This window comes from Typopeltis vanoorti, chromosome 21, assembly GCF_054136105.1.
Source record: "Typopeltis vanoorti isolate ZY-2024b chromosome 21, IOZ_Tvanoo_1.0, whole genome shotgun sequence".
NCBI lineage: Eukaryota > Metazoa > Arthropoda > Arachnida > Uropygi > Thelyphonidae > Typopeltis > Typopeltis vanoorti.
The window spans coordinates 85,179,896-85,204,468 of record NC_143569.1 but is presented as its reverse complement, the minus strand read 5'-3'; the positions used below and the strand labels follow the sequence as shown (position 1 = coordinate 85,204,468).

General features: G+C 35.8%; 1 protein-coding gene across 2 annotated transcripts in view; it reads right to left on the bottom strand.

The window, feature by feature from the left end:
- LOC150095070 (peripheral plasma membrane protein CASK-like) overlaps window positions 1-24,573 on the bottom strand; it is a 356,952-nt gene that overhangs the window by 32,622 nt on the left and 299,757 nt on the right. For both annotated transcript variants that reach the window (XM_090411455.1, XM_090411456.1), the window contains exon 9: window positions 10,318-10,520. In XM_090411455.1, coding sequence (XP_090267581.1) covers window positions 10,318-10,520 — 203 coding nt within the window. The remainder of the gene's footprint in view (window positions 1-10,317; window positions 10,521-24,573) is intronic.

Here is a 24,573-nt window from a genome sequence, read left to right as displayed (position 1 = left end):
TACCAGTGGGCTCTACTCGCACAAAGTTTCAACCCTTGGGTGATTTTTATTGCCTTGTTTGCGTTTGAGCTGGAAAAGGAACTCACACAAGTATTATATGGCATGTTTCAATTCGTGGTAGAATTTTATTTGAAGTAAGCCTTTGTGATCTGTCATAATACATCGAGAATTTCAAATGCAATCAAACAAACACTTATTTCATGTAATTGAAAAACTAGACAAGAGTTTTAGTTAGATACTGTGTTTCTGGTGCAATATATGGTTTTGCTTGCATCTATACAGCCTAGTTTCTGTCAGAGGGGGTACATGTGATTCATTAGTTAGCACCTTTTTATTCTAGCAATCTCTAATTGCTGGAATAAAAAGTGCAATCTCAATATAATATATTTTGTGCAATATATTTCTCAACAAATAGTGCAATCTTTAATTGCACTATTTGTTGAGAAATATATTACACAGACTGCAAAAGCCTCTGTACCTTATTCAGGGATACAATAAATTTTTTTTTTTTTCTCTTGCATCTACAATATATAATGGCTGTTGGGAAAGGCATGTTGTTTTTGTGTGGGAGGTATATATGCAAAACGTTTTAATGTCTTTTTTCATAAAGTGAAATCAGGGGTACCAGTTATATTCGATGGTAAGCGTTCGCTGACAAGTCGACATCCTTCTGCTGCTTCCCCTGCTCCGCTGACTTCTATGGTGAGTTACAATGCATAAATATTTTTATCACTACCGTTTTTTTTTTTTTTCAAACCAACATCGTTAAAATCAATTTAATAATACAATAATCAATTTTATACTGAATAATATTATAAATTTTTGGTGATCAGAATGGGATATGTCAATGAAACTTACCACAAGTTAATTTAATGATGTTGGCCTGAGGAAACTACAATATTGTAGCATTAGTCCTGTGATTGATAACTAATTTAAATGCGTACTTTTATATTTCTCAACATGCTACACCGTATACATAAGTGTACTAATACTCTTTATGATTATTCCATAATTAATTATTAATACTTATTTACTAAAATAAATAGCCAAAAGGCTTCACATCGCCGATACAAAATTATATTAATTAAGTGGATATTAAATCCAACATTAAACGTTAGTTTTAATGTATGAACTTTAAAAAATGGGAACGGTATTTACGAGTAAGTTTGTTGGGACTGGGCCCGCTAATACAGTAAGAATATAAAAAAAACTAGCGATGGCTATATTATCAATTTTCTCCTCTACATATGCTTGTGAGTCATTATTGTTCAAAATGAATTTTATAAAAGACAGTTTAAGAAATAGAATGACTAATGAATCTCATTCGGCGTGTGTATTACTAACAGTGACAAAATATGAACCTGATATAAAGCATTTGGCATCTAATGCACAACAGCAAAAATCTCATTAATAAATTGATATATTGATATTGATAAATTAATAAATTGATAATAGGTTCATATTGATTTGTATATGACAATGTGTATGCCAAATTATGAGTTCATTTTTATGAAATTCTATGTTAATTTTTAAACTTTTCTCAATAAAATTCTGCAATTAATTTTGTATTAATTTTTCCCCAATTAAAAACTTCACGGCACGTCAGCAACTTGATTTGTAAACTTTTGGCACGCGCACATAAAAAGGTTTGCCACCGCTGTCGTACAACATAGTGTTAAATAGGGAAAAATGCATTTAAAAACAGGTGTTTTAAATAATTTTAAGGAGTTTTTTTGATTTTAGTTTATGATTTTATGAACAAGTATATACACATACTGTCATGGCAATTTTTTTATGTGACATTACTTGCAAAACATCTTTCTAATATTATCTATTTTAGATATATTTTATTTATCAGGTAAGTAATTTTGTTTTAATTTATTAACTTATTTTATAATTAAATGTATCGTATTTAATTCTAGAGTATGACTAGTCGTGAGAGAGATTATTATGGAAGAAAATACCCAAGTGGGCATGAAAAATGAAAGCGAAAACAAGAAAAAGAAGTGGCTGAGGAACGTCAAAGAAATTCACTGTTTAAATTTATGAAGTTCCACTCATATATTTGTTCAGATATATCAGTTGATAACGGGAGTTCTGAAATAACTACAAACAGTTCTTCGGCTTCAACATTAATTAATAATGAGAGCTCTGAAATACTCAAAGGAAGCAGAGAACATGATGCGTTTGGTCAAATAATGAGTATTGAAGATCCTAAAACTGGGACACCAGAGGAAGGTGGACTATTTACTATTGATGATCCAGCAACATGGCCCAAAATTTTGAACAACGCAACACTAACACAAATTGTATAACGTGGTCCACTGTCTCCTTCGACTGAAAATGATTTTCCAAAAGATGACAACAAGAGGAGTTTTTCCACAGCTCACTATGTTAGGACAATTGCAAATGGAGAGAAGCAAAACAGAAGATGGCTTGTATATTCAAACTCTATTTTTTGTTTGTGTTGCAAATTATTTTCTTCTGATGATAATTTTTTATCTAATAATGGCTTTTCTGACTGGCGACATGTAAGTGAAAGATTAAAGTCGCAGGAACGAAATTCAGTGCACATGAAATGCATGTATTCATGGACACAAATGGAATGGAATTTAAAAAATTACAATACACTTGATCAGACAAATCAAAATGTCATAAAATTTGAAGCAGAACGGTTAAGAAATGTTTTAAGATGAATAGTGGCAGCAATTCTTTATTTATCAGAACATAATTTAGCTTTTAGAGGTAATTTTGATACTTTGTACATGGCCATAATGGTAATTTTTTTGGAATCATAGAATTAATTGCAGAATTTGATCCACTTTTAAAAGATCATTTAATGCGATGTTCGGAAAAAAAATTATAGGTAAGAAACAAAATTCGTATCTATCGCCCATTGTGCAAAATGAATTAATTGTTGATATGGGAACCAAATTTCAACAAAATATTGTAAATATGATACGACAGGCAAAGTACTATTCAATAATTCTCGATTGTACTACCGATGTTAGTCATCAGGAGCAAATTTCAGTAAGAAATTTTTATATATATTTGAAGCAGATATTGAAATTCGTGAACACTTTTTGATGTTTTTAACAACTAATGACACTACTGGTAAAGTATATATGAAAATATAAAATCACTTTTGAATAAATTAAATCTTAAATTGTCAGATTGTAGAGTGCAAGGGTATGATAACAGAGCGAATATGAAAGGAGTATATAAGGGAGTCCGTGCTTACATTTTAAATGAAAACAAAGAGGCATTTTATACTCCTTGCACCTGTCATAATTTAAATTTGATTTTAGGGGATGTCGCAAAATCATCAATTATAGCAATAAATTTGTTTAATGTTATACAAAAAATATACACATTATTTGCTGCCTCAACTTCACGTTGGGACATATTAAAGAAATTTGTTAAACCATTAACTCCAAAACCGTTATGTGATACAACATGGGAATGTAGAATCGAATCAGTTAGAGCTGTACGTTTTCAAATTCCAGAATTTTTAAATGCACTAAAAGAATTATTTAAAACTGCATCGGATAATACTATCAAAGTAGAAGTGGTTTCAATATATGAATAAATAGATTAATTTGAGTTTATACTAAGGCTTGTAATTTGGTATGAGCTTTTGTCAAAAGTTAATTTAGTAAGTAAAGTATCACAAAATGCAAAAATTCCCATAGACGTAGCAACTAAGCTTGTTAAAGAGAAGAGCAGAGAATATCAGGATTTGATAGGTGTTTTGAGATTGCTAAAGAACTGTCAAAACTATTAGAAATAGAAATTAAATTTAAAGAAAGCCGAGTACGTTGAAGAAAAGTATTTTTTGATTATGAAATGCCTGATGAAATCACACATAGGTAATAACAAAGATAATTTTAGAATAAATTTCTTTTTTGTAATTTTAGATACTGCTCTACAAACTGTCAAAAAAAGATTTGAAATGTATGAAATTCACCAAATATCATTTGGATTTCTTTATGATATGAAATTAATAAGAAAAATGACAGAAAATGAATTAAAATTTTGCTGCAAACAGCTGTATCAAAAATTAAATACAGATATTGATGAATCTGAATTTTACAATGAATTAATTATTTTTAGAAATATTGTTCCAGAAGATGCACCCATTAATATTTTAAAATTCATAATTGCAAATAATTTGTCGGATATTTATCCAAATATTACTACGACATTTAAAATATTGACCAGTCCAGTTACGGTCGCATCAGCAGAAAGGTTACTTTCCAAATTAAAATTAATAAAAACCTATTTGTAATCTTCTATGTCTCAAGAACGTTTGTCGTCCCTGCCAATAATATCTATAGAGCATGAAATTGCAAAAAATTTGAATTTTGATAGCGTTATAAATGATTTTATTGATAAGTGCATTAGGTTAAATAAAATTTAATATATTAAGATTTCTTTTAAATCTTATAAGTTGTTATACATATATTTCGGTCTTTATAGTAAAAATGGATATTTTTTCCATATTTTATATTATTATTTATATTATTAAATAAATCATTGTTCTGGCGTATTTGTATGATAATGTGTACTTACATAGTAAAATAATATATCATGTACATACAAACACATTTATTTTTTAACTAATTTTTTCCCTTTACTTAAATTGATGCTAATATCAATTTTTCATATTTGATTTAATTAATTAATTAACAAGATATCCATTTAAAATTTCCATAAAAGTTACTAACTTTCAGGGACCCCGCTTTTCCATTTCGCACAGGGCCCCGCAAAATGTAGAAACGGCCATGAAACCAAGTATATAATTTCTTGGTATCTTTGTGGAAAAACTTTCAACAACTAACTATCTCTAATCCAGAGTATTTTAATAATAAGGTGTGACACCTTTTGGCAACTCGTATATGGAAATATGACTTCTGCATTACCATTACTTCAACCTTGGTATCACCTCTGGGTTTGGCTCCCACTGATGAGACCTCAATAAAGGTCAAAACCAGTCTGAGTGTGTGACCCTTCCCATAATGCATAGCATTATACATGTCTGGAAGGAGATGTGCTTTGCATTATGGGATACCAAGGCAAGTGATGTGAAATCATACCACCTTTTTCCAAAATAATAAATTTAGTTTAATCCTTTATCCAAGTGTGAGCAAACAAAGTTTGCGCCTGAAAATATCTTCAGGACTGGGGTAAGGTAGTACAACACCAGGCAACTCGTAGCAAAAGTGGACCAAGCTAACATCACTCCTATCTCAGTATCTCCCATAATGCAAAACACATCTCCTTGCTGATACGTATAATATTATTAATGAAAGGGAAGGGCCACTACACAGACAAGTTTTGACCTTTATTGAGGTCTCTTCAGTGGGGACCAGGCCCAGAAGCAATGGCGAGGTCATCTTTACCTATAGGAGTTACCAAAAGGTTTGCCACCTTTTTATTAAATTACTCTGGATTTAGAGAAAGATGTTGAAAGTTTATTTTTCACTTGGTTAGACTATAATAAATTTAGTTTAATTCTTTATCCAAGTGTGAGCAAACAAAGTTTGCGCCTGAAAATATCTTCAGGACTGGGGTAAGGCAGTACAACACCGGTCAACTCATAGCAAAGGTGGACCAAGTTAACATCACTCCTATCTCAGTATCTCCCATAATGCAAAACACATCTCCTTGCAGATATGTATAATGTTATGCATTAAAGGGAAGGGCCACACCTTTTGGCAACTCCTATAGGTAAAGATGACCTCGGCATTACTTCTAGGCCTGGCTCCCACTGAAGAGACCTCAATAAAGGTCGAAACTAGTTTGGGTAGTGGCCCTTCCCTTTAATGCATAACATTATACATATCTGCAAGGAGATGTGTTTTGCATTATGGGAGATACTGAGATAGGAGTGATGTTAGCTTGGTCCACCTTTGCTACGAGTTGCCCGGTGTTGTACTACCTTACCTGAGTCCTGAAGATATTTTTAGGCGCAAACTTTGTTTGCTCACACTTAGATAAAGGATTAAACTAAATTTATTATAGTCTAACCAAGTGAAAAATAAACTTTCATCAACTTTTTCCAAAAGTTCTCCCAGTCCTGAAAATACTTCAGCCACAAACTTTGTTTGCTTACACTTGGATAAAGGATTAAATCAAGTATATAATTTCTTGGTATCTTTATTCACTGTTACTTTCAACATCCACTTTCCCTGTCTAGGTCCCCTCCCCATTTCCCTCTTCTCTCACACTACCACTGCTTCCACTACCAAGCACTCCTGTCTCCTCAATAACACTCTCCTGCTCTTTCACGTCATTTCTTACTTTTGATCTCTTGTATGTAGCACACTGTACTTCCATTTAGCAGCACTTTCACCAGTGCATTCACTCCAAAGCTATTTAAATGCAACCCATCATGCCTGTATAATTCCATTCTTCTCTTTTCTTCCATAATTCCATTATACATTCACAAACTGTACTCCCTTCTCCTCACACAGCTCTGCTAGCATACCATTCATGATTTCAACTCTTTGTCTCAACTTATGATTGTTATACCTTTTAACACACACTGACAACCTTTCCCACTACACTGCTTTCTTTCACTCTTCTCAATGAATTCTTATGAATTCTCACTCTTCTTATGAATAATAAAGCTTGTTAAGTAACAGATACAGTTAGGTGTAATTACAAAATTTTTCAATGAGAGAGAGAGTGAGGAATGCATGTGAGCAATCAAGGAAAAGGGTGGTAAGAGGTGTAATGTATGGGGACTCAATGATCCGTGGTGTTCAAGATAAGATGCGTGAGGAGTGTTTGCCAAGAGGAAAGATAGAAAGTGTGGCTATGGCAGTTAAGAGAGGTGAAAGGATGGATGAGATGATTGTGATGGTGGGAACAAATGACTTGAGTGGTGGTGTAAATAGGGCAGTGAGAGATATGAGATTCTTGCTTGAGGTAATACTAAAGAAGACACAGAGGGGAAAGATAGTGTGTGTTGCCTAGGTATGATAGTGACGAGCTGAGCAGAACAGTGGTGATATTGAATGGCATAATAGCAAGAATGTGTCAGAAGAGAGGACTGGAATATGTGGATGCTAGGAGTGCGTTTGAGAGCAGAGAGGAACTGTATGCGAGAGACCGCTTGCATTTGAATGAGGAAGGACGTAGGCATCTGGAGAGATTGCTGTTCAGAATGGGTTAGTGTGTCCTAGTGTGGATGGTAGCAGGGGTAGCCTCTGTTGGGAATGGGTACTTGGGAGAAGGGGGATGACATCAGGGTAAAGCTGAGTCCAGTGGAATCTAGAGGGATAATGCTGGGTATAGAAACAATGGCATTTTTATGCTTTATACTAATGCCAGATGTATTCGGAATAAGGGAGAGGAATTGGTGGCACTGATAGCATCAGCCTGGCCAAATATTATTGGGATCACCGAGACATGGTTGACAGAAGAGGATATTATTACAGGAATAGAAGTTGCTGGGTACAGCATTTTTCGGCAGGATAGGAAGAGAAGCGTGGTGGTGGAACACTGCTTATGATAAGTGACGACCTATGTCCTCTAAGAGTGGAGGCTTTGGAAGGCTGTGACACTAATGATTTTGAAAGTATATGGTGTGAGGTGGAGGTGGGCAAGATAGGATATTTAGTGGGGTGTTGCTACAGACCATGGAGCACAGAGGGTGGGGACCAGGAGATGTTGAGACAGTTCAGTATGGCAAGTGCAAGAAAAATTATTGTTATGAGAGATTTTAACTACAGCAGTATAAATTGGGGAGAGGAAGATGCATGTAGCAATAAGGGAATGGAATTTCTAGAATTCTTGAGGGACAAATGTCTTAGGCAACATGTAACAGAGGGAACAAGAGGTTCAAGAGTTTTGGATTTGGTTATAGCATCAGAAGAGTTGATAATAACGGAGATGACATCTCTCCCACCAGTTGGAGAGAGTGACCATATGCTTTTGACTTGGAAAATGAAGGCATGCAGGAGTATCAAAGAGACGGGAACATATGTGGAATTATAAAGCAGGTGATTATAATAGTCTTAGACGCCAACTTGGTGAAGTTTCGTGGAGGAAGGAATTGGAAGGCTGGGATATCATTAGTGCTTGGGAAATTGTGAAGGAACATTTGTTAGCAGCAATGATAAGCTGTATTCCACGAGTGAAGAAGAGGACACAATTTGGAGTAAAGTAGATGACAAACAATATTAAACAGGAACTGCATGCGAAAAAGAGGCTATGGAAGAGATATAAGGAGACAGGTGAAGAGAAGATGCATGAAGAATATAAGACACAGGCCAGGAGAGTGACTAGTATGGTAAGGAAGGCAAAACTGGAATATGAGAAAAGATTGGCCCTTAGATCCAAGGAAATCCTAGGGAATTTTTTAGATATGTGGCCAGTAGGAGAAATGACTGTGGGATAAAAATGGGAATAGAGTGACTGATGCAGAGGACATAGTGGAATTGTTCTATGAACACTTTATTGGAGTATTTCATCCTGAAAGAGTCAATTTGAATACTAGAGGGATAGGGCAGGTTCAAGGTTTAGAGGTGTAGGAGGAGAGTCTGTTCCACATACTGAGTACTCTGGATGTTAGTAAAGCTGTGGGACTGGATGGTATTTCACCACGAGTTTTGAGAGAATGTGCTAAGGAACTGACAGGGCCTTTGACCTGGTTTTTCAATGAAAGTCTGGCTGCAGGAAAGGTGCCTATGGAATGGAAGGAAGGTTATATAGTGCCATTGCATAAGGGCGGTAGCAGACTGGAATTGTCTAATTACAGGCCAGTTTGCATGTCATCAGTAGTTAGTAAGATCTTGGAGAAAGTAGTGAGGGACCGTATACAGCATTGGGCAGATGAGGGTAATGTTATCTGTGAGATGGATTTGTGAAGCGGTGTTCTAGTTTTAGCAATATGCTAGCCTGTTATGATAAAGTCACAAATGCATTAGATGAGGGGAAAGGCATATACTGCCATTTTTCTAGACTTGGCAAAGGCATTTGACAGGGTGCCACATGATAAGCTGATATTCAAGTTGCAGCACATGGGTCTGGATGTCAGATTGGTCAACTGGATTCAGGATTGGCTGTCTGATAGGTATCAGAGAGTTGTGTATGGTGGAGCAATATTAAAGAGGCAGAAGGTTACAAGTGGGGTTCCACAGGGCTCAGTACTGGGACCTATATTGTTTAACCTTTATATCAATGACATTGCCTGTGGATTGCAAGGGGATATTCAGTTCTTTGTGGATGATGTGAAGCTGGGAAGAGAGTTGTGTATGGTGGAGCAATATTAAAGAGGCAGAAGGTTACAAGTGAGGTTCCATAGGGCTCAGTACTGGGACCTATATTGTTTAACCTTTATATCAATGACACTGCCCATGGATTGCAAGGGGATATTCAGTTGTTTGCGGATGATGTGAAACTGGGAAGGGTTATTAGTAATAGTGCAGATGTGGTGCAAGAGATCTGGGTTGATGATTGATAGAAACCTGAAATTTAGGGGACATATTGCAAAGGTAGTGAAACTAACACAGAGGAATTGCTGCAATAATGAAAAGGACACTGACCTGCAGAGATAAAATCGTTATCATTCCATTGTATAAGGCTGATCAGACCACACTTAGACTATTGTTCTCAGATCTGGTCCTCAGGATTTGTAGGGGATAAATTAACTGTGGAAAGGGTACAAAGGCAGATAACAAAGATGGTGTCAAGAATATACAATGTTAGTTATGAGGATCAGCTGAGGAAGTGTGGACTGCAGAGTTTGGTGGATAGAAGAAGGAGAGGTGATATGATTGAGACTTTTAAACTGTTGAGAGGTGGTTACAGGATGGCCACTGGGGAGTTCTTTCGCTTGGTTGAATAGCGGGAAGGAGTCATGACAAGGGGGCCATCCCTGGAAGTTACGAAAGGAAACTGTGAGAAAGAGGGTGAGGAGTGGTTTCTTTGCATGAAGGGTGGTTGAACCATGGAATGCATTGTCTGATGGAGTGGTGAGAGCGAGAACGGTCAATGCATTTAAGGAGTGGTATGATAGACTTTGTGTCCTAGGAGGGACCTCCCTCGATGAGTCTTGATAGACTTGTGTTTCTTAGAAAGGACCTCCCACGATGAGTCTTTTGACTCCATGGAGGCCTGAATAATAATACTAATACTAAATGTACTTGTATAATTTTAATAAATCCATAGTTATATTGAAACTTTAGAGAATGCCATGTTCACCATTCTAATGCATTAAAATTTAGCAATTAAGTATTTATTTTATATAAATAAAAAAATGACTTTATGCACTGTTTTGAATATACTAATAACGAACAGTAAAATAACCTGTGGTTCAACATCAAGTATTGCCATCTTGTTATCTGTGTGCAATCTCCTTATTGTTTCTAATTTTGTTCCATACATGGCTTCTTCATGGGTTCCATATTCTAGATATTCATTAGCTGCGATATCAGCCATCATCTCATCATGAGATACAAAGTAATAATTTTTTCCATTCTCCTCACCTTTTCTTGGATGCCTTGTTGTATCTGAAAAAAAAAAAGTACAAAGTTTCTTTTATAAGACCAGTGTAAAACATTAATACAAACACACATGCACAAAGAACTGGATACAAGCAAATTTCAAATGAGTCAGTCATTGTGTATCTGAGTTCTTTTTAGCAGGTTGGTAGGGGAGGATTTTGATACCCATCTATATTTAACATAAAGATAAGAGAATCTAAAAGAAAATTTCAATGTTATACTTATCACATTAAATTACACAATACTGGCCACTGAATTAGAAACTTTTATGCAGATGTATACATAAATGTCACTTATGCAGCATATATGCAGAATATTTGGGCATGCATATCACCACATGTTCTAGGCAACTATTTAAGAATGCTGCTGGTCAGTAATCATCAATAGCATTAATTACAATGGGAAAAACAAAGGATCTTTTGGAGCTTGATAAAGGGCTTATTGTGGGTTCCCATCTGGCTGGAGCCAAGATTTTGAAAATAGCAGAAATGACTAGTTTCTCAAAAGGTGAGATATCCCTGGTATTTAATCAGTGAAAAAATAACCCACATTGCTTGTATGAAAGGCATAACTGTGGCCCAAGACAGTTTGTCAGGAATGAGATTGCCATCGTCTGAGAAGACTTGAACACTTGCCATCTAGTCACCACCTTTTCTTTCTTTACCATGTTTCTCACCTTCAAAGTCTGCACTTTATACTCTCCATGTATCTGATCGTCAGTGTCTTGTACTTGTACCTCCTCCATAACACTGTCTTTTCTGACATGGCTTGTTTGATTTTACTATTCATCCATTTCACTCCTACTCTATTTATTCACTCTTGGTATGCATTCTTATGAATTCCCATGCACTGTCAGCATCTTTTATTCTGTTTTATTCAAATTTCAACCAAGAGTAACTTCCAAATACAATTTGATGCTCTTAGCATTAGAATTGCATCACTCCATGTAAAATTAAATTTAGTAATAATAATCTGTCAAGTTACAAACTGGCATGCAAAATGTCTTCTCCTTATGCAGGGAAAAGACAAGTGAATAAGATCATAATAAGTTACAGATCATAATAAGGTACTGTAGTGAATAGTATCACAGGTAACTGTAATGTCTATAGAAAAATCTTTTAAATCCATTTTCAATTAAATTTGTTAAGATTTAAAATCTGCAATACAAAACATATGCTGAATCTAAAATCAGATGGTTGTAGATTTTTCAAAGCTAGGAATGCCTATTAAAGATCTAAAAGATGACTGAAAACAATCTTCTTGAGACAGCCAAGATAGAATGCATGATTACAGTGTCTATGGCTAAACCTCAGAAGTTAAAAAATGCAGATGGAACTGATGTTCTGGCTACCACAGTGTAGAGTACACTGAACTTTGGTGAAGTGTGGTTGATCTACAACAATTAAATCCACTGCTACATTTCACATTGGTGAGCCCACCATTAGTAGACCTTAATATATCTCCACTCCCCATCCCAGAGAACAGGTGTTAGACCATCAGAGTGGAACTATCTATACTAATGTAGCAAGGGTCAAAGTGCAGCATCCGCATTCCTCTGAGGAAAGGTAGATATGTTTCATCGCCTGATTTTTTGGTCACTTCAGTCTTCCAATAAGCAAACTGGTGGTATTATATATTCAATGAGGAAAGAATCAACATTTCTGTTTTTGAGTACAGTTTCAAAATGGATATTCTACAGACTGGCCACTAGCCTTTATACTGTGAACCAATCTTAATGGTTACCCATCAGGAGGCTTCCAAGGTGGGCTAGTGAAAAATTTTGTTGCCTGTATTCTAACAAGTGTGCCTGGAAAGAGCCTAAGCAGCAGCAGCAGCAGCAGTAGTAGTAGTAGTAGTGTGTGTGTGCGTGTGCATGCGTACAGGGAGAAGATAGGGGGAGAGGGATATGCAATGCCTTAGTCAACAATGTGCAGAAGAAATAGGTGAAGTCACATACAAGATAAATAACTGATATGTTATATCAACTATATAACATATAACTGAAGTCATAAACATAGTTGACATAACATATCAATTATGTATATAGCTGTCTGGTCAATTGAGTGCATAGTGTACATGCTTTCTAACCAACAGGCTATGCATTCAAATTCCACAGTCTGAAGTCCGTGGTTTCTTGATTATCTAACCTTTAGCTCACCCACAGTACTTATCTCAGTACTAAAACTAATTTACTATAAGTTTATGCTCTTTCACATACAAGATTTAAAATTTTTTTATTATTATTTTATTTATTTTTACTTAATCCAGAATCCCTATTATGGAGACCAAACATGGAACCTTTTTCAAAAGCCACTTCAAGCTTCCAATAAGTAAGACAGTGGTCTCACACAAGGGTAATGAAATTCATCTACCACCTATGAAAAGTCAAGCCTTCCAGAGTCACCTCACAGCTACACATGGACCTAGTATCAACTTCAATGGTCTTCATTTCCACACTAATATGCAAAGCGACACTTACTTTTCCTAATAAAACTCAATTTTGGGTTCTTCAACATCAGTATTTCTTTTTTTGCAACTGTACTCTGACTCTTTTCATCTCAAAGGTGGTATTTGTGCATATATTTAATCTGACATAACATATCAGAGATATCCAACTTAAAATCTTCTCCTTTTTATTTTGGGTAAAAATCTTTCTATTCTATTCTGTCAGACTTATCTACGGTTTTTATTGCTAATGCTGCCAGACATTTTTTTTTTTTAAAGATTGATTCTCTCCACACCGACTTCCCTAATAGTGAAATTATCTTCTGAGAAGATTTCAATGGATGTGTGATGGTTGATAGATCTTTATCTTTAAACACATAAAGTAATGGTGGGGTTCCATAAGGCTTTGTTCTTTCACCTACTTTCTTTTCTTTATATAACAATAAGATGCAACAGTTGAATGTCGATGATAAATCCAATCCACAGTTTGGATTTACAAGGTTTGTCAAATATGAAAGGGAGTTCTCTATACTATCCAAATCAACAAAATTTTCAGTATGTTTCTGAGTAGTGAGTGCCATAAATGTGGGAAGAGTAAGAAGAATGACAGTGGAGATTTGAATAATGAAAGATGGGAAAATGCAAGTGTGAATGTTGATGAAGATATTATTTCAAGTAAAGTGTTGGAAGCGAGCAGAAGTGCATGTGAAGAAGTGATAGTAAGAATGAAATGGTGAAAAATGAAAAAAAAAAAAAATGACCAGATGGTAATGAGAGAGAGAGAGATAGAGGAGATAGTACACTTATGTGGAGTCTTTCAAAACATGAGAGAGAATGACTGGTGACTAGTATGGTATCAAAGCAAAAGAAGAGGAAAATCTAAGAGGAGAAAAAGCAAAATATGAAGGGATGACAAAAAGAGAGAGTTTTGTATGGATATTTTATAAGAGAAATGCTTGATGAAATAGTATTTTTCTGATTTCAAGGTTAAGAATGTTAGAAACGGCATAAGGATTGAAAGATGGACAGTGAAAGGTGATTATTTTAGTGGATACTAATGATCTGGCAGGTGAGAAGTGATAAAATGCAAGAGGATATGAAAGAGTTGCTACTGCAACTGAGTAAGAAGAGCGAGAGTAAGGATAATGAGTCTGCTGCTAAGGAATGACAGAGCAGAGAGAGAGAGAGAGAACAGCTGATTGTGAATGACTCAAATCACGGGAAGTTTAAGGAAGCCTGTGAGATTCTTATCAACCACTCCAATCTGAAAAATAATGATGGCCTAAAAATCCCAAGCATATGGAAGGCACATATTCTACCCACAGAACCTTTCTCCCCAAGAGTTAATAGTAGATAATCCAGAATCCTAAATCTAATATAACAATTGTAATGTTAAAAATAAGACATCATTGTTACTGTAAGAAAACTATCTATAAGAAAGAATGTTTCTCTCATGTTATCTTAAATAGAATTTAGCTTTGATTTAGTAGTTTCTAAATAATTAATTATTTGTAATTTTATCTGTATTTTTATTTTTATTTATTTATTTAAATTTTTTTTTTTTTTCACTAGAGGTCATGCCAATAGAATAACTGGTGATCAAATCATTATTTCTTTAGCTTACTGTGTGAAATGTAACTCAGCTTATCCTTGTATATTTGTATATACTTCAGATGATGATCTTAATATGAAGGTCAAAACGTCGGGAGATTAAAATAGTTATTTATAACATGGTTGTAAAGTCCATAATTTCTAAAATGAATACAGTATTTTCAGAGAATAGAGGGAAGAGAATGGGGAGGATGCTAATAATAGTAGAACTGAAACCAAAAATAGTAGAAGTAATCAGGAAGGCAGAGGACAGTTCACTTGAGGCTATATGATGTTAGAGAGAGGCCAACAAGATGAAATATGTAGATTGCTGCTGCTATATACCAGAGACTACAATAGAGAATGTGGATGGCAAGTGGCAAATTAGTACAGGATGAGTTATTATTATGAGACACAGACTGGAAGGAGCAACATCACTGGGAGAGAAGGAAATGGAATTCAGTATACAACTACTAAGAGTTACCAGAGAAAACATATGATGGGAGAGAACTCAAAGTTCGAGAGTGACAGATCTGGTCACAGTATCAAAAACTTAATAGTAACCAATGTGGTCACATTGCCTCTGCTTGAACAAAGTGATATGTGGTCTTAACCTGGGAACAGAATTTTCTATTAAGAAGGGATATATGTAGAATTACAAAGCAGGATATTATGACAATCAGAGGAGTCAGTTTGGAGAAGTGACATGGCATAAGAATTTGGAGGGAAAAGATGTTAGTAGTGCATGGGAAGTTTGAAAAATGCAGTATCAGGATATTCATTTTAGAAATTATGGACTTTACAGCCGTGTTATAAATAACTCTTTTAATTTCACGACCATATTTCAATCTTCATATTAAGATCATCATCTGGAGCATATACAAATATACAGGACAAGGATAATTCCTATATACAGGATATTTCCAATATACTTCCTATATATATATACTTATACCTCATATATACTTCCTAAATACAGGATAATTCCTAACTATGTCAAATTCAAGCATCATTTCTCTTCGCAAAAGGCTCTTTGTATTTATAACCATGCCAGCCAAGCTTTGCTCAGGGAACAAATCGCTATGACTCGCCGTTTCCTGAATGATGCTAACTTAGCTATCCAGGCACTCGAAGATGACCTTTCAAGCACCTTAAGCCACGAAATTTGGTCTATTTTGTATGACAACTCGTGCACTGCAGTGAAGAAAGAATTTAAAAAAGTACGAGATCGACTTCGCCATTGCACCCAGAAGAATACCTGCTGAAGATATTATGATACGAATTGAACGCGGGATACGACACTTTCCAAACCACGTCGCCAACAATATTAGGTTGGATGTGGCTTGTGTTCTGACCAAAGATAAACCACCAAAAGCCAACATGCCCAGTAAGGAAATTAAATCTCTACTAGAATTAAAGAAAAACAAGAAAATAATAATCACCAAAGCTGATAAAGGGAACGCCACAGTATTGCTTAACCAAAAGGATTACACAGGTAAGCTGAAAGCTCTATTGTTAGATCAGGCTACTTACCTCCCTATCGAGTACAATCCCACCAACTCACAAATTAGAAAACTCCACAGGCTCCTTAAGAAGGTCACTTCTTGGCCTGTAGAAGTTACTAACAAATTAAAACTGTTCAACTCCATACCCTCCCAAATATATGAACTCCCAAAAATACATAAAGAAAATGTGCCATTATGTCCCAGAGTGGATGGCATTGATTCCCCCACATACAAACTAGCTAAACATTTGGCCAAAGCTCTCTCACACTATACTGGCAACACACCTTCACACATAAAAAAAACTCAGCCCACTTCAAAACCAGCATAGAAAACCTTACACTCAAACACACTGACATAATGGTCAGTTCTGATGTCTCCTCCTTATTCACAAATGTCCCACTCAAAGAATCCTTAGAGCTAATCCAAGCTAAATTTCCTCCCAATATTACAGTCCTATTTCAGTTCACAATGAACTCAGGCTATTTTGTTTGGCAAGGAAAATTCTACAAACAAATAGAGGGAACAGCCATGGGTTCTCCACTCTCCCCCACCCTAGGCCAACTTTTATATGGAGACTTTTGAAGAGAAAGCCTTAAACTCTGCCCCACAAAAACTAACCATTTGGCTTCGCTATGTTGATGATGTGTTCGCTATTTGGCCACATGGCTCCGATGCACTCCTCTCCTTCCTAACATACTTAAACAACCAACACCCCAGAATCAAATTCACCCTGGAAGAGGAAAAAAAAAACTGCCTTCCTTTCTTACACACACTAGTCACCTGCCAGCCAGATGGAACCTTGGTTTTCTCAGTCTATAGAAAACCCACCCATACAGGCAGATACATTCACCAACAATCCCACCACCCCTCCTCGCAACAATATGGAGTCATTAAGACACTACACAACAGGGCTAAACATCTGTTCAAATGACAATGCCCTAACCACAGAATTAAACCACATTAAGGATTACTCTAAATCCATCACCATACCCTATATCCAAGGCACCTTGGAAAAATTACAAAAATCCTAAAAAAACATGACTTAACTTCTTGTTACAGACCATATAAAAAATTGGCATCCCTTATCCGCTCTACTAAAGACCCCTCCACTAGACCTACCTGGTGTATACCAGGTCCCTTGCAGCTGTAAGGTGTCCTACTTCGGCCAAACAGGCAGGACAGCAAATATCAGAATTTCAGAACACAAGGACTACATCCAGTTTCACCAATACAGCCACTCTGGTCTTGCTGACCATGCGCTGGATACCTGCCATAGAATACGGTGGAAGAAAGACCCGATAATACACCATAGTAAATACAAATATAAAAGGCTTTTCATGGAATCTGCTTCAGCCCTAAGAAAAAAATCCAAACCTCAACAAATTTGGCTGCATGAGACTGCCTCAAATTTGGGAAACCTACATCAGAAGACCTTCAGCCCAATCGCCCAATAATACCAACATTGCCCGCTAGGGGGCACCATCAGGACTTTAGGAGAAATAATAGCTTCCTGCTTCTTCCTCACTTACTGTTTGTTGTGCCTGCATGCACGTGTCTTGTTCTTAAGTTCCTTGAAAATGGCAACGTGACATTACCGAAATATTGAATTATATTAAAATTTATTTTAACTTATATCCTAGTTTACGTTGTAATTTCCTTAAATTAAGTAAAAAATGCATAACTAACGTCTAAGCCTTTCCACGAGAAATACAGGACAAGCTGAGTTACATTACATACAGTAAGCTAAAGAACAATGATTTGATCACAGATTATTCTACTGGCATGACCTCTAGTGAGAAAAAAAAAATTATAAATTAATTATTTAAAAACTACATCAAGCTAAATTCTGTTTATGATAACATGAGAGAAACATTCTTTCTTATAGATAGTTTTCTTTCAGTAACAACGATGTCCTATTTTTAGCATTACAATTGTTATTTTTGATTTAGGATCCTGGATTATCTACAGTCCTGTTTATAGTTACTCTTAGAGAGGAAGGTTCCGTGGGTCGAATATGTGGGCTCCATATGTTTGGGATTTTTAGACCATCATTATTGTTCAGATTTGGGTGGTTGATAATAATCTCACAGACTTCCTTAAATTTGTGTTCATACCATGTTTTGGTGTGATGTAAACAACTGGTGCTTTTCCAGTCAATTCTATGTAAGGTGTTCAAGGGCATGATCAGAAAGGCCAGCTTCACCATAGTTATTATATTTAATAACTATGGTGAAGTTTATGTGTCATTTATGTTCTTTTTGTTTGATGGAACTGTTTCCCCTATATATGGTATGTTACAGGGGCAATAAATACGGTATACTCCAGGGTGGGCCAGTTGGTCTTTGGATGAGTTGAGTAAGCTTGTTAATTTTGCAGGAGGTTTAAAGGTGGCTTTGCGGTTGTATTTTTGTAGTGTTCTGTTTATTTTATCTGATGTCCCTTTAAAGTAAGGAATGGTATAGTTTTATTGTAGTCTGGTTTATCTTTGCTTTCTATTGAGATCTTGTAGCGAATTTTGTTAATAGAGTTTTGGCTGTAACCATTTTTTAAAAAAGTATTGCTGATAACTTCAAATTCATCTTTCAGTGCATGTTCATTGGAGCAGATCTTCAAAGCCCTGGTTTTTAGAGTATTAATGACACATAGTTTTCGTGTTGGGTGGTGGTAGGAGTTTATGTGTATATATTGGCAAGTATGTGTCAGTTTCTGGTAAACAGTGAAGGAAAGATTGCCAGAAGGAAGACGTGTGTGACAAGTGTATCTAGAAATGGAAGCGTGTTCTGTTTTTCAAGATGGCTAAGGAAAGTGTCTAGCGACCATGGGACCAGATTGCGAAAACATCGTCAACGTATCTAAGCCAGACTTTGGGTTTTAAAGGAGAGGAATCTAAAGCATGTTGCTCAAAATGTTCCATATAAAAGTTAGCAATAGGGGGAGATAATGGCGAGCCCATTGCTGTACCTTCTTTTAGTAGGTAGAAAGCATTTCGCCATACAAAATAACCAGAACGTAATACATGCGCAAAGAGTGCCATTGATATCTGGAGGGAATTTGTTCTGTAAAAGATGGATTGTGTCATTGATTGGGACATTTGTAAAGAGGGCAGAGACATGAAAACTGACTAATAAATCATCTTTTTCTAATGTAATGTCTTTGATTATGTTTATGAAGTGTTGTGTGTTTCTGATATAGGAGGGGGAAATGACCTACCAACTCCTTGAGTGTTGCTGCTAATTTCTTGGCTAGGTGATAATTCGGGCTATCTATCTCTTCGACTATCGGCTGGAGTGGTGTGTTTTGTTTGTGTATTTTTGGTAGTCCGTAAATTCTCGGGGAACAAGCGTAGCGCAGAAGTAGTTTTTTTATCATATCTTCCGGCCATGTAGTAATTGATTTAAATAGTTTCTCTGTTTTCTTTTTTATTCTATTCGTTGGGTCGTAGTTAACGAGTTGGTATGTATTATTGTCCGAGACTAGGAGATTCATTTTTTCTAAATAAGTGGTTCTGTTTAGAATAACTGTGGCACTTCCTTTATCGGCTCTAGTTATTATGATGTTCGGATTTGATTTTAATGATTTCACCACTGTTAATTCGTGTTTCGTTAAGTTGCTTGTTATTGTTTTGTTATGATTTATATTTAAAATGTTGGCGGTTTCTAAACGTATTTTGTCTGCTATGCTATTTGGGATGAACCTTAATCCTCTTTCAATATTACAAATAAAATCCAGTTTGTTTATCAATCTGGGTGCTACGGCAAAATTTAGACCTTTGTTAAGTACCGAGAGTTCATCTTTGTTTAAGGCGTGGTTGGATAGGTTAACTTAACTACGTTACTGTTACCTGCAGGCGATTGGTGGCTCCTGTTGTTATTGTTGTGAAATTAAACGAGTTATTTATAACGCGGTTGTAAAGTCCATAATTTCTAAAATGAATGCTGATCACCGTGCAACACTAAAAGAAACGCAGTAGCAGGATATATTCTTCTGATTTATTCTTCAGTCAGAAGGATAAATCAGATTAGATGAGCAGCAGCAACAAGCAGGAGTGGCAGAAAAACAAAAGTTGTTTAGGTTATATAAAGAAAAAAGATTATTAGCATGCCCATAAGCAGTGCAAGGCACAGAGAAGGAGGGTGATCTGTATGATGAGAAAGGCCACAGCTAATTATGAGAGAAAGCTGGCTGATGAGGCAAGAAATGATCAATTAATGTAACAACAAATGGTATCATATACAAGAATGTAATTGCATTGATAAGAAAGATAACATTTCATGACAATCATCTTCTTTCTCATCCCTGGTCAGTCCACTGCTGAACAAAGGCTTCTCCCTTTTTTGGCCACTTCTTTCTATCTTTGACAGTCTTCTTCCACTTCTTGTCAAAGTTTTTAAGGCCATAATCCCATCTATCCTTGGCTTTCCTCTGTTTCTTCTTCTGGTTGGCATCCAGTTTGTAAGCTCCTTGGTCCAGTGAACATCCTCTCTTCTCATTATATGACCTGCCCACTTCCATTTTCTGGTCTTAATATGAGTTAGAATGTCATTTATCTTGGTTTGCTGTCTAATCTAGGCTTTTTATTTTATCTTTTAAAGAAATCCATATTATGTTTCTTTCAAATTTTCTTTGAGCAATCTTCAATTTGTTTTCCAGTCTTTTTTTTAGGTTCCAAGTCTCACTACCATAAGCAATGACTAGTAATAAGTACTGATCAATTACTTTCCTTTTCAGGCACAATGGAGTGCCACTCTTAAGAATGGAACTTAGTTTCCCAAAAGTTGTCTATACAACTGTATTCATCTATTGATTTCTGATTCAATGCCTTTATCTAAATCAAAGAGCTGTCCTAGATAGACAAATTGATCTACAAGATTTAGTTGATTATTTCCCAGGGTGATGGGGGGGGATTTTAACATTGCTTTAGTTTTCCTAATATTTATTTTCCCTGTTTTCAGACTTTCTGTATTAAGTTGATCTATCATGACTTGGAGTTCTTTAGCTGTTTCAGCTATTATCAAGATATCATCTGCATATCTTAAGTGTGAGAGGTATTTCCAATTTATCTTTATACCTTTATTGTTCCCTTTTAAGTTTTTCAAGATTTCTTCTAGTACTGCATTGAACAGTATAAAAGATTTCTTGTTCCATAGCTTTATGTGCAGCAGAATTATTATAAATATGTCTTAGAAGTTCTATGTACTGGGGTTCAACACCTTGCAGGGCTGTTATCAGTTCATTTGTCTTGACTGCTAAAAGCTTTTTCATAATCTATGAAAGCTAGATAAAGGGGTAAGTTGAATTCATTACATTTATCTAATATTTGTCTTAGTATATGGACATTGTTCATGGTGCTGAAACCAGATCTGATCCTGTCTCTTCTATTGATTGATTATCTTCTAGCATATATGTTATCCTGCTTGCTATGATTTTTGTAAGAAGTTTATAGAACGTTGGTAAGAAGCTTATCGGACGGTAATTTTTTATTTCTTCCTTGTCAACTTTTTTGTGCAGTAACATAGGCTGACAACAATCATAGTGTGTGTAATAAACAGGTACAGTGCAATAAATGTATGAGTCATTAGTTATGTTACCTCAACATTGTCCTATTAACAGGTTTTGTAGCCTCAACACTGAGGCTAAAAAACCTGTGTTACTGAGGATATAAGACATTCCTATAGACAAACTATGACTGTGTTATATTCCTATATGGTAAAATATGACTGTGTTAGGAATGCAGTATACTTTATACTGCATATAAGAATGAAGATTAGAAAGAACTGAGCCATTTACAGTTAACAAAGGGAAAATAAAGGGGCATGAGGTACCAGCATATGTTAAATGTACATACTATATTTATTTTTTTATGATAATTCATAAAAAGTGGCTGATGAAGTGACAGTAAGTAGTGAAATAATGCATGCTTCTCATGACAAAACAGGAACTCAGTGACTGGAGAAACCATTATCATATGGTACAGCAGGTGGAAGAATGAATGAATGAAAATGTGAATTCGGAAAGTATGTGAAAGCGCCAGAAACTGCAAATAAGTATATGGTATTGTATGAAAATTCAATAATCAGAGGCATAATTAACAAGCAAGTGACAAAAGCATATCTCCCAGGTGTGAAAAATAAAGGATGTTAGTGATGCTGTTAGCTTGCAGAAGGGAGAAGTGAAAGAGATCATTGTTATGGCAGGAACAAATGATTTGAAAGGGAAGAAATATGCAATGAGAGAAGATATGAAAGAGGCAAAGATGAAGAGTAGGGAAGCAAAAATTGTGTGTCTGCTACCTCGGTATGATAGGATAGAGTTGAGAAGAATATCCATTATTGCTAATGAGTCAATAAGAAGATTGTGCAGGAGGAATGATGGGCAGTTTATTAATGTATGGAGTGAATTTGATGGATGAAGAACTTATATATACTTGATGGACTACGTTTAAATGGTTTTGAAGTTAGAAATGAGTTAGATGTTTGGAGAAAGTGTTGTTTAGTGAGAGTGTGGTAGTGCAAAACCAGGGTCACTAGAGATATTAGGGAGGATGAGAACTAGCATCTCCCCCTCCAGTGATAAGTGAGCATGTGTATAATAAATGCTGAATGGTATTTCACATATTTCCAATTTGAATGGGTTGGTAATGACATTACCCAAGAATAATAGATACAACAGCATCAATGTGTGAATGTATTCCAAAGGCCAAAAGGCTGAATAAGGTAGGTGTAAAATGCATGAATGAGGGGCTTAAGCATGAAATATGAAAGAAGAAGTTATTTTGGAGGCAGTAAAAGATGAATAATGGTAATAATCAGTTACATGAAGAGAATAAGGAGAGTGATTCAGTTAGTAAGGAAAACAAGTGGCAAGTAGAAGGAAGAATAATTATGGGTAAGATAATGTAATTGGATGAAAATGGTAGAATGGTAACTGCCGCAGAAGACACTGATGAGGTATTCAATGATCCATTTATAAGGATGTTTCATCCTCATCAGGGTGGAATCAAGAGAAACTTAAGGACAGAGGAGAGGATGGCTTAATTGTGAGTGAGCAGGAGATATTTGGGGAAATAAATAACCTTGATGCCAATAAGGCAATAGGATTTGATGATATATATCACCACATGCCTTAAGGGAATTCCAGGAAATTGGCAGTAGAATTGTCATGCCTGTTTAATAAGTCTTACAACTGCAAGGGTTCCATGGGAGTGGAAAGAAGGCAAAATTGTTCCACTGCATAAAGGTGGTGAAAAGGCTATGGCTGCAAATTATAGGCTAAAATGTATATCTGGAGTTGTGGTGAAGGCACTAGAGAGAGAGAGAGAGAGGTTGGCGTGAAGTAGGATACAGAAATGGGTTGATAACAAAAGTATTCTCTGTGGTTATCAGCATGAATTTGTTAAAGGGAGATGTTTTACTAACTTACTTATGTACTATAACAAGGTAACAAATACCTTGGACAGGAGAGATGCACGTACAGTTGTGTACTTGAATTTTGCATAAGCTTTTGAGAGACTGCTACACAACAAGTTGTTAAATAAATTGAAACAAATGGGAATGAATAACAGACTTCTGAGCTGGATCAGTGATTGGTTGTCAGGCAGGTATTAGAAAGTTGTATATAGAGGTGCAGTATCGCCAAAAAGAAAAGTCCCAGTGGTGTACAGGGGTCAGTTTTGGAACAACTGTTGTTCAATTTGTATACTAATGATACTGCGATGGGTTTAACTGGTGATATGCAGCTGTTTCCAGATGATGCAAAATTGGGGAGGACAATGCAGAATCAAGCAGATGTTTGGCCTTACTGGAGGACTAGAATAGAATGTATGAATGGGCATGGTAATTGGAAGTGTCAATTCAATGTTGCAAATTCTAAATTCAAAGTGTCAGGTTTTGAAATTTGGTAAGCAATGACGGGAAACTGGACAATGAGACTTATTTGTGCCTACGGTCCCACAGAAGGCTCTACTAAGGTAGAAGTGGAAGAATTTTTTTGAGGCTCTAGAGAAAGCTACTGACACAATGAAAAAGGAAAAGTTGATCCTTGTTGGGGATCTAAATAGGAGTAGGAAGTGATTGTCTGACATACAAAACTATTTTTGTATGTCAGACAAAAAGTTTCCAAATAAAGTATACACTTGGTGGGGAAACTTTAAAGGAAGTACAGGAAATCGGAGATCGGGGAACGGTGGTCGACAACGATCTGAAATTCAGCAGTCACACTGCACAAGTTGTAAAGATGTCACATTGGATCAATGCTGAGGACCATGACATGCAGAAATAAAGAGGTTATGATGTATAAGGCCTTGAACAGGCCATCACCACCATCATCAAATTCCTGACATGTACCCTCAAGGGAGTGTACAGGATATGATAGTACTACATGAAAAACTTACCAACATTATTAACTTCCTATCAACAATTTTCTTCCAAATCAATCTGTTTCCTGTCAAGATTCCAACATTATCAGATCTTACATTTCTGTCTTCTAAGGCACTTTTTACTGTATTAATCCACCTATATCTT